Source organism: Coregonus clupeaformis, chromosome 20, assembly GCF_020615455.1.
Source record: "Coregonus clupeaformis isolate EN_2021a chromosome 20, ASM2061545v1, whole genome shotgun sequence".
NCBI classification, from domain to species: domain Eukaryota; kingdom Metazoa; phylum Chordata; class Actinopteri; order Salmoniformes; family Salmonidae; genus Coregonus; species Coregonus clupeaformis.
In genome coordinates this window covers 16,744,847-16,755,609 of record NC_059211.1, presented here as the reverse complement: position 1 = coordinate 16,755,609, position 10,763 = coordinate 16,744,847, and the positions used below count along the sequence as shown (strand labels likewise).

Sequence of the window (10,763 nt, the reverse complement as noted above, 5' to 3'; positions counted from 1 at the left end):
GAAAAACTGAGTTTAAATGTATTTGGCTATGGTGTATGTAAACTTCCGACTTAAACTGTGTGTATAAATATATATATATATAGTGCCTTCGGAAAGTATTCAGACCCCTTGACTTTTCCACATTTTGTTAGGTTACAGCCTTATTCTAAAATTGATGAAATTGTGACAAAGCAAAAAACATATTTACGTAAGTATTCAGACCCTTTACTCAGTAAAGGTGTTGATGCACCTTTGGCAGCGATTACAGCCTTGATTCTTCATGGGTATGACGCTACAAGCTTGGCACACCTGTATTTGGGGCGTTTCTCCCATTCTTCTCTGCAGATCCTCTCAACCTCTGTCAGGTTGGATGGGGAGCGTTGCTGCATAGCTATTTTCAGATCTCTCCATAGCTATTTTCACGTCTCTCGATCGGGTTCAAGTCCAGGCTCTGGCTGGGCCACTCAAGGACATTCAGAGACTTGTCCCGAAGCCACTCCTACATTGTCTTGGCTGTGTGATTAGGGTCGTTGTCGTGTTGGAAGGGGAACCTTCACCCCAGTCTGAGGTCCTGAGCGCTCTGGAGCAGGTTTTCATCAAGGATCTCTCTGTACTTTGCTCCGTTCATCTTTGCCTCGATACTGACTAGTCTTCCAGTCCCTGCCGCTGAAAAACATCCCCACAGCATGATGCTGCCACCACCATGCTTCACCGTAGGGATGGTGCCAGGTTTCCTCCAGACGTGACGCTTGGCATTCAGGCCAAAGAGTTCAATCTTGGTTTCATCAGACCAGAGAATCTTGTTTTCTCTGCACATGCTCGTGGTCCTCTGTAGCTCAGCTGGTAGAGCACGGCGCTTGTAACGCCAAGGTAGTGGGTTCAATCCCCGGGACCACCCATACACAAAAATGTATGCACGCATGACTGTAAGTCGCTTTGGATAAAAGCGTCTGCTAAATGGCATATTATTATTATTATTATTATGGTCTGAGAGTCTTCATGTGCCTTTTACTGAGGAGTGGCTTCCATCTGGCCACTCTACCATTTAAGGTCTAATTGGTGGAGTGCTGCAGAGATGGTTGTCCTTCTGGAAGGTTCTCCCATCTCCACAGAGGAACTCTAGAGCTTGGCGCATGTGACAAATAACATTTGATTCAATTCAATTTGAGTTAGAATAGTAGAGTACACAAGGTGCAATTTCGAAACGTGGTTGGGCATCAGCAATTTTCCTCTTGTTATATGTCACTCACTGACAGTCACTCAATTAGCCCATGTCCAAAAAAAATTAGCTGGCTAGACTAACACTAAACTATCTAAACTTGTAGTAATCATGGCCGAATTACCGACCAGGCACGCAGGGCCCGTGCCCAGGTGCCCTGACCTCCAGGGGGACCCCATTGATTTAGTCACTCTCGCTCAGGTATCATATTAACATGGCATTAGTCATTGCAAAACGGGTAAAATTGCAGGAAGTTAACTTTAAAACTTTTTTAAAATCCCTACACCCCATGGAAAAATGTGTAGAATTGCAGGAAATTAGCTGTAAAACTGCTATTTCTTCTCTCCGACCCATTGCAAAATGTGTAGAATTTCCCGTATTTGCCCTTGCACGACACGCCCTTACAATCCCCCAATCCGGGCCTCACTAAAAGCTCTGGCTGCAGCCCAATAAGTCGACCAGAATATGGGCAAGTGGGTGTGTCGAAAGGAAAGTAGAGGGCATGAGGGAAGGGTGGGTGTGTCGAAAGGAAAGGAGTAACCACGCAACTACTGTCCCGCTAGTATTTGGACTTCTATTTTGAAGCCAGATGATGAGTCTGAGTCATAGTACGTTTTACACAAATAGTTGTACATTTTCAGTTATAAAACTGGCTATTTTTTATTTTTTATTAAAAGTACTGATGATGGGTGTATTGTTGCTTGTATGCATTGTATGTGTGGGCTTACTGTGTCTGTCACCCTGATATTGGCTACTAGGTAGCTACTTCCCACGCCGTTGCAGGACAGTAGTGCTTGGCAATTGGTTGCGGGACAGTAGTGCTTGGCAATTGGTTGCGGGACAGTAGTGCTTGGCAAATGGGAGCGAAGGACACCGGTGTTGTTGCCGTTTATACCCTCCCCATTGAATAAACTGTATGTATCAAGGTGATATCTAAATTGGTTTTCAATATTAGTTATTTCTTGTGTAGGCTGCTATCCTACCATAAATAAAATCATGGGAGGGAAAAAATGGCCACGTTAGCTACTGCCTGTGACACCATGATACAGCTGCCCTGTAGGAAGCACCTCAGGTCAGCAAGCAGCTCCATACAACACCGGTGCACTAGTCATTCGCACTGGCTTACCAACTCAGCCACGCAAAACGGTTTAGTGGCAACAAATCTGCCCAATTAACTGATTTGCTTTCCATACACCCACCCCTTTAAAATATTATGTGTATTAAAGTAGTAAAAAGTACTTGGTCTAATATTCATAGCACGCAATGACTACATCAAGCTTGTGACTGCAAATTTGTTGGATGCATTTGCTGTTTGTTTTGGTTGTGTTTCAGATTATTTTGTGCCCAATAGAAATAATGGTAAATAATATATTGTCATTTTGGAGTCACCTTTATTGTTAATAAAAATAGAATATGCTTCCAAACACTTCTACATTAATGTGGTTACTACCATGATTTCGGATAATCCTGAATTAATCTTGAATAACGATGAGTGAGAAAGTTAGACGCACAAATATCATACCCCAAGACATGCTGACCTCTTAACATTACGATAACAGGGGAGGTTAGCATTTGGGGGGGGGGCCTTATGATATTTGTTGAGAGGAAGTGTAGTGACGGGAAGTGGGAGAGGATAGAGCTAGATGAAACTTGGCCAACATTCTTCTAATTTTCTTATTGATGAAACATTCGATCTCAATACAGTTTTCCGTTCCCAAAACGATCATCTGTTACTAACAGAGTGCACTAAGTTTTGTAGACTTCACCCTTTCTAAAAGTTTCTAAAAATGTTATTGTTCAGGAGTGCAAGGGCAAATTGCGATATTGCACACAAGCGCTTCACAGAGTAGGTGTTCGCTAAGGGAAATATGCAAATACATGCTAGAACGCTAGATCGTGCTTGGCCCTGCCCACCTCCTTGCTTGTTCTGCCCATTATGCTTAATTTTCTCCCATTGGAAACGACACCCCATGGTCTATCTTGGGTTAGTTATCAAAATCTTTGCTTGCACTAAGTGGCAAATCAAGTTGTTTTTGACTGGAGTCACTGGGCTAGTGGTCCACTAGTATATTCAGACTGGGCTACTAGTGGTCCGTAAATCCAGTCAAAATAACCAACTTCATTTTCCACTTACCTTGGCTGTTGATTCACCTAGAAAGTTTGGTAACTCTTTATTTGAGAATATATTAATAACACATTCCCTACATAACATACTCACACACAGTACAACAACCACACGTTCATATTTCCGATGTCACTTGCGATGAGATAATATGGTGGCACTTTTCTCTGGGACTCCCTTTCCCTAACCTTAACCTATATCTCCAAACCTGATTCGTTAATTCTACTAACCTGCGATGAAAAAGTCGTAGGCTTGTTTTCAGTGAATCTCCTTTTTTTCTAGGCCTTTTTTCCAGACATGGCTAGAAGGAATCCAGCTTTTTTCAAATTAAGGTCAAATGTTTATTTTATTTTTTTGCATTTTAGCTAACCCTAACCCTTTTCCTAACCTTAACATAGCAGGTTAGGATAATTAGGTTAAGGTTAGGAAAAGGGTTCGCTAAACTGCAAGAAAAACAAAACAACTTTTGACCTTAATTTGACAAAAACTGGATTCCTTCTAGCCATTACCCTTTCCCCCCTACAACCAACTTTGAACGGGGAGGGGGGGTTCATTGGGTTGCTTGCTGATCACGAGTGCGCATGTGCTAACTGTCAACAGACTCAAGAGTAGCAGCTCTGTGGTCGCAGCCTATGCTGAGCAATATATTCCATGGACATTTTTGAATAACATGTGAACATCCCAGTTCAAATATAACCCATTTTTGGGACCATTGTGGATGTACCTTTTTTCTCAGTGATAATAAATTGCTTTAATTGATTAGGCCTAAGTACTACCGCACTGCGCAGTGACTGTTGGGGGAAGTTCGCGGTTGGACTTGCTGTATTGTCTGCCCCAGACGCCGCCGAGTGTCTCCTACAAGCGCTGTCCAAGGCTACTTCAGAACAGACCATCCACATTGGCGTGTTTTCGCATCATTAAAGACGGCCATAATACATTTCTTAGAGCGGTGAAGTCATTGAAAAGTATAAATCTTTTTCTTATTTTTTCAAAAATGGCCGCAGCAGTGGAAATGGACGGAAGTATAATGGAGGGTGTGAGTATTTCACACGATTAAAATACACTTTCTACTACATATTTTATAAAAATGATTTGACAGTAAACGTAGGATATGTATTTACTGTGTACATTGTCATGTTTTGTCCTCTTTCAGGGCGGGCAAATTTTGAGAGTAACCGCCGCACTGAGTTGCATCAACGGCGCATCCATCAGAATACACAAAATCCGCGCAGGTAGAAGTACACCAGGATTAAGGTAATACATTTAATAAATCTATGTCATAATATTATAGAGAGTATGTATAACAACAAAAGCCACATGTCATTACTAATAAATGAAAGCTTCACTCTAGTCGCAGTCTATAGCCCTGGGGCGATCCCCGGCGTCCCCAGACCGAAGTTTAGTGAATCACAAAACAAAGCAAAGTTGGTTTAAAGGACCTTTCTTTTCAAAGCAGATAGAGCATAAACGTACGGCTCTGATCAACAGTTGATAACGGTTTTACAGCATTGATTTGTAACTTGTCTGTTTTGTTTCATATTTAACGGCAGATGCCCTCCCTCGTACATTTTTCATGTGATCCTTTGTTGGTTAGTGCGCAAGCACATGGCTGTTCACTTATTCCGATCAACAACTGAACTAGCCTACTAAACTTTTCCCTCATCGCCTATGTTATTCTGCACAGATAATATCAAAGCCTACATACATTTTTTTATTCTAGTGAAATAAGACGTTTGTTCCTTTCATTGTTAACCCCCACCCCCCTTCCCCCTTTCACAAGACCACAACATCTGTCAGGGTTGGAGTTGGTGAGAGACATTTGTTGTGGAAATCTAGAGGGAGGCACAGTGGGATCCACTGAAGTCACACTCACCCCTGGGAAAATAAAGGCTGGGAATCACACCGCAGACCCCCAAACAGCAGGGTAAATCATGTCAGGCTGCTCCTCCATTCTTCCAAACTGCACATTCAATGGGAGTATGGGACAGACAGTTTGTTGTTCCTAAACTCAGACAAGAAAGACAGAGCTGTTAAAAACCTTGTTGTTACTATCAACCTGACATATTTGATACCCATAGAAACACTATCCAGAACAATATCTAGAAGTGTCTATAGAATTCAATACATAATTTCACACAAAATATAGGGAAAAAACCTACTGCATTAGTCTCCTATCTAACTAATACTTCCGTGTGTCTCTGCGCCAGGAGTGTTGGGCTGCTGCTGCAGGTCTCTCTACCCTGTGCCCTGTACGCTGACGGACCCTCAGAGCTCTGTCTGAAGGGGGGCACCAACGCAGACATGGCCCCGCAGATTGACTACACCATAAAGGTATGGTTAACCCAAGCTGTTTTTGTAGAGGTGCAGTGGTTGTAGTGTGGGTAATGGGGGCTTGTGTTCCTGGGAAATCATGAATTGGAGTTCTCTCAAATTCTTATATACCCTGTGTCTATAGATATGCCTGCAGATGGACCGCTTGGTATATGACTGTCATTCGACATCCTCTTATTTGCCATTCTCTTACTGCTGTTAAATGCCATTGGAAATACTTTAATACATACAAATGTCTTCCAGGTATTCAAGCCCATTGTGGAGAAGTTTGGAGTACATTTTGACTGTGATTTGAGAATGAGGTTAGTATCCCTCCTCGTGTTGGATAATTTTTGGTGGGAAAATACTGCCTGGCCCCAAGAATGACAGTACGCGTTCTTGTGTCTTTAATAGGGGCTACTACCCCAAAGGTGGAGGTGAGGTGGTGGCGAAGGTAAACCCAGTGAGCGAGCTGAGCCCTGTCACCATGACCGAACGAGGGACCATCACCAAGATATATGGCAGGTCCTTTGTTGCTGGGGTGCTACCCTATAAGGTACCGTACCAAGCAATGGCTTTGGGTTAGAGTTGCCTAGGAATTTTACATTAAGTTAATGTTGTACCTGTGTAATAATATAGTACTGTAGTAATTGCATAGTAATGAAGTTGAGTGGTTTTCATCCTTATTCCACTTGTGTACTTACAAACAATCAATTAGACGTTTCTGGACAGGTGAAATGTATGTGATGGAGCAGTTTCTTTCACCTATCCGTGTGCTGCCCTCTATGCCCGTGAAAAAAAAATAAGTACATTTTGAGAGCAGTTTTGAGTGAGCTCATATACTTATTTTCCTCCAGCTTGCCAAGGACATGGCAACGACGGCAACAAGAGTTATCAGGAGAGAGATAAAGGACCTGTACATCAACATCCAAACACTGCAGGAGAAGGACATGGCCTGTGGTAGCGGCAACGGCATAATGTGAGCTTATACCTGACATTTACCATTACATGAACCCTCAAACTGTAAACATTGTCAAAAGATGTCAATACCCGTATGACCTCAGTAAACCTGCATCAATCACAATGCTAATGTGATTGCTAATGAGTACGGAGTATACACATACACACACACAGAGACTTTTATCTATGTAAAGTCCCGTGTAGCTCAGTTGGTAGATCATGGCGTTTGCAACGCCAGGGTTTTGGGTTCAATTCCCACGGGGGGCCAGTATGAAAATGTATGCACTCACTAACTGTAAGTCACTCTGGATAAGAGCGTCTGCTAAATGACTAAAATGTAAATGTAATGTTTTCAGTGAAGATCCTTGTCAAAACAATTGCACTAGTAGAGGGTGTGTTGATGGTGTCATCTAAAAATCATTAATAAGTAGACTGATGGCTTGCATAATGTTGTGTGTCCCAAGTTTGGTGGATAGACGAGAGAAGGCTACTTAAAAAAACTGCCATGGGTAATCTGTCATCTTAAATGCTTTGCACCAATACCACATTATTGATATGCTGTCTATCCTCACCAGAATCATCGCAGAGTCTTCCACAGGCTGTATATTTGCAGGGTCAGCTCTTGGGAAGAAAGGTGAGAAATCCACTGTTCTTGTGCTAGCTTGCAGCTTGGTCTATGAAGTGAAGTGTACAGTCCAGTATGTACCACTAGTGGGCAACATCCTACAGAGAATGCCAAGCATGTCTGTTACGATGTGAAACTGTAATAGATGATTGGATGGTGAGTGAAGTTGTGCTTCAACATTTCTAAGGCCATACAAGGTAAGCTGTCAACGGTGGAGAATAGGAAAATATTGAGAAAATGGACAATCTTGCTCATTGTGTTTTGTTTGGCAATATTGGCTACCATTTTCAAATTGCCATCAGCAGATGCATCCGTAGATAGTTTTTTTTATAGATTGTGTCCGTTTCTGCAACAACACATAGTTTGTTCTCTAGGGAGCAGAGTTAGGAGGTGTATGCAGTGCACCTGTTAAGAAAGAAAACAAATGACAAAAACAGTGTTCATGAATTATTAAAATATCAAACTGAACTCTATCCACTGGCCTGGTTTGAACCTCCCCTGTGACTCTGGCACACCCCTCACTCACTGATAACCTCTGGGCCAGTATTCATAAAGCTTAGAGTAAAGGCGTCAGCATGCTTCGAGCTCGGCTAGCCAAACCGAACGAGTGTGCTCGCATACTCCCTTAAAATACCTTTGCTTGAAAGACGAGAAATAATCGGCAAAAGTACTGTTTGACAGTTTTGAGACTCATTAGCCAGTCAGCATACACTTCCCCAAAATAATCATAATTAGTCTAAGATAACTCAAGAAAACTGTCATTTTGATGTTTTTGCAGAGGAGATCTTAGTCGTGCAATTTTACGTCTAAGATGTTTGGTGCAGTATTTCTCAATGAAAAAATGTGCATGAAAACAAGTTGTCTCCTTGAATGACAAATACTTTATTGAAGAATCCTTACTGTTGACTTTGGCTACTGACTTTGGCTTGCCTCGAGGAAAAATGTTGTGTGCTCGAACAGCTGAAAAACTCTTACTGAAGTCCAAAACTAACAACAATGTCACAAAATGTTGTCATAATATATGCACAAACTCTTCCTAACAGTTTCGGCTGGGAAGCATGCAGACGCTTTAAGAGGGCTGCTGATCTGGGATCAGTTTTGCCTTTTTATATTATAATGAATAAGATTACAAGGGGGGACCTGATCCTAGATCTGCACTTTGCTCTCTTAGACACAAAAAATATGGGCCCAGATCTAAAATAATTGAAAAATGTACAACGAATGCTTTTCTTCTATGCCTCAGGTGTGTATGCAGACAAAGTGGGCTTCGAGGCTGCAGAGATGCTGCTTAGGAATATAAGGCACAACGGCTGTGTGGACGAGTTTCTCCAGGACCAGGTTAGCAATGACACCCACGCAGGGGTATTTTACAGCGCAAGCTTAGGTGTCCTCCTGTAAGTCATCTATACTAATTGTAAGTAACGTGAACTTCCAAATCCAAGTTGAATAGGTGCTTGACACCTATCTTTGCCTTACTCTCTATGTAACAGCAGCCACTTGAACTTATTCTATTTAGTCATACTGAACTCTTCGTCTTCGTCCATCTCTCTTTCACTCTCTGGCAGCTCATCCTCTTCATGGCCTTGGCGAATGGCACCTCCAGAATCCGCACTGGCCCAGTCACCCTACACACACAGACTGCCATCCATGTGGCAGAGCAGCTCACCCAGGTGGGTCCAAAAACACATTTTGATTGATTTTCAAAGACTCACTTGATGGGGAAATGAGTTAATATCCTTGGTTTTATAAATGTTTATAATACCAGTCAACATTTTAATTGAAAGTGTTGTCCTTATTCCCAGGCTAAGTTTACAGTGACCAAGGCAGAAGATGAGAATGCCAGCAATGACACCTACATTATCGAGTGCCAAGGAGTGGGTGTCACCAACCCTCATTTCTAGCCACGCCCATGTGTTGTCTCCCCACCCCTTTTATGTTGACATTTCCACCTGCAGTCGTGGATAGAAGAGGCACTGGAGAGACTTGAGGACTCATAGCCGATACACTACTGTGACGTCACTGAATGGTCTGACGCTGCTTCTATTTATATTATGATTTATGGCCCTTGTGGCTCGATATTCAAGCAAATTAATTATTGGTTTAGAAACGTACAGCCACATGAGTTGGTCATCATTGTCCTTTCCCCTCCAATTGCATTAACTATCATTACCCTCTTAGCTTGTATAACTCAGGGTATTAATGCCTTACACTGTTATAATAAAAACCTTCGGTTTCTGCGTAGAAGTGGTGTACGTTTCAGCAGTTTGTTGAAGTGCCTTATAGTGCATACAGGCTTTTACGACAAAACATTTTACATTTACGTCATTTAGCAGGCGCTCTTATCCAGAGCGACTTACAAATAGGTGCATTCACCTTATAGCCAGTGGGATAACCACTTTACAAGGTTTTTTTTTTTTTTTTCTTCTTCATGTTCTTTGTCCCTAGTTTATCATTTTAGTTCTATGCTGCTGTCCTTTCTTAGGGCAATTATTTCTCTATTTTTTGTTGTTGTTGATGGTCACTCTAAAGGTAATGCAGACTAGACTGCAGAGGTTTGTTGGCTACTGTATTAGTCATACGGTTAAAAAGACAATTTGGAGATTGCTTCCCTGTTTTTTTCTTCATTTTTTTTGTAAACATTTACAAATAAAATGCCTTCCCAGAACAGATGATTTTGAGGAAAGGATTTCTCACAGACCTGGATAAATTCAGGTATTTTCTCACCACCAGAAATATGTAGCTAGAAATCTGTCATCTTAGTCCGTCATAACACTCAAAAAGTAAATCCGTATCTTCACATATCATGTTTGTGATTCAAACAAATATTTAATTCCAGTCAGTGACTTGTTCCAAAAATCTTATTAGATGTGCTTGAGAGTAATTACATAGACATCACATGGAGTTGCCTGTCTGATGCTAATAACTATCTAGCCGACCCAGCTTGATAACATTCTTGTTATAGTTGCCACCTAATGATTCAACAGCAAAAATAACCCTTTGGCACTACAAATGTTGAGGCGCTTAGGCTGCGTTTACGCAGGCAGCCCAATTCTGATATTTTTTTCTCTAATTGGACTTTTGACCAATCAGATTAGCTCGGGAAAAGATCTGATATGAACAGATCTGATGTGATTGGTCAAAAGACCAATTAGTGGAAAAAATATCAGAAATGAGCTACCTGTGTAAACACAGCCATAGTGATCTTATTCCAGATAACTAGCAGAAATAGTTGCATGTTGGTCTGACTGGAAAGCATGCAGAAAACCTGTGGAAAACCTTATGTAACTACTCCTGGCAATGTTGACTTTTTTCCCTCCCGGCTGTGGCAACTTGACAAAACATTTTCAACAAGCTCTATGTAATGAAAATGCAGTATAATGAGAAGGTCAACGACTATGTTTTAGCTTTGCTCATTGAGTGGTTATGAAAGTAAGTGGTGAATGTGTGAGGGCTTAATGGTTTACGGCAAGGCTTGTTGCTCAGCTCCTTTTGTGGCCTGTTCCAACCCCCTTGACTCACCACCCCCAGATGCAGGGACAATAGGGGGG

At 41.8% G+C, this 10,763-nt stretch overlaps 1 protein-coding gene across 1 annotated transcript; it reads left to right on the top strand.

Moving 5' to 3' along the window:
• Positions 1–3,894: 3,894 nt before the first annotated feature.
• On the top strand, positions 3,895–9,459 carry rtca (RNA 3'-terminal phosphate cyclase). Its single transcript, XM_041839843.2, has 11 exons — positions 3,895–4,356; positions 4,474–4,574; positions 5,101–5,244; positions 5,528–5,651; positions 5,895–5,953; positions 6,045–6,186; positions 6,488–6,609; positions 7,166–7,224; positions 8,459–8,553; positions 8,781–8,885; positions 9,018–9,459. Exons 1-11 carry the CDS (start codon positions 4,315–4,317, stop codon positions 9,114–9,116), a joined length of 1,092 nt encoding a protein of 363 aa, XP_041695777.1. The 5' UTR covers positions 3,895–4,314; the 3' UTR covers positions 9,117–9,459.
• Positions 9,460–10,763: the final 1,304 nt, after the last annotated feature.

Bases quoted from the DNA above. Each gene is read 5' to 3' on its own strand.
- rtca (XM_041839843.2), top strand. From the start codon at position 4,315: ATGGCCGCAGCAGTGGAAATGGACGGAAGTATAATGGAGGGT. The intron at 5,954-6,044 runs GTTAGTATCCCT...TGTCTTTAATAG, and splicing joins GACTGTGATTTGAGAATGAG to GGGCTACTACCCCAAAGGTG. The intron at 6,610-7,165 runs GTGAGCTTATAC...TATCCTCACCAG, and splicing joins GGTAGCGGCAACGGCATAAT to AATCATCGCAGAGTCTTCCA.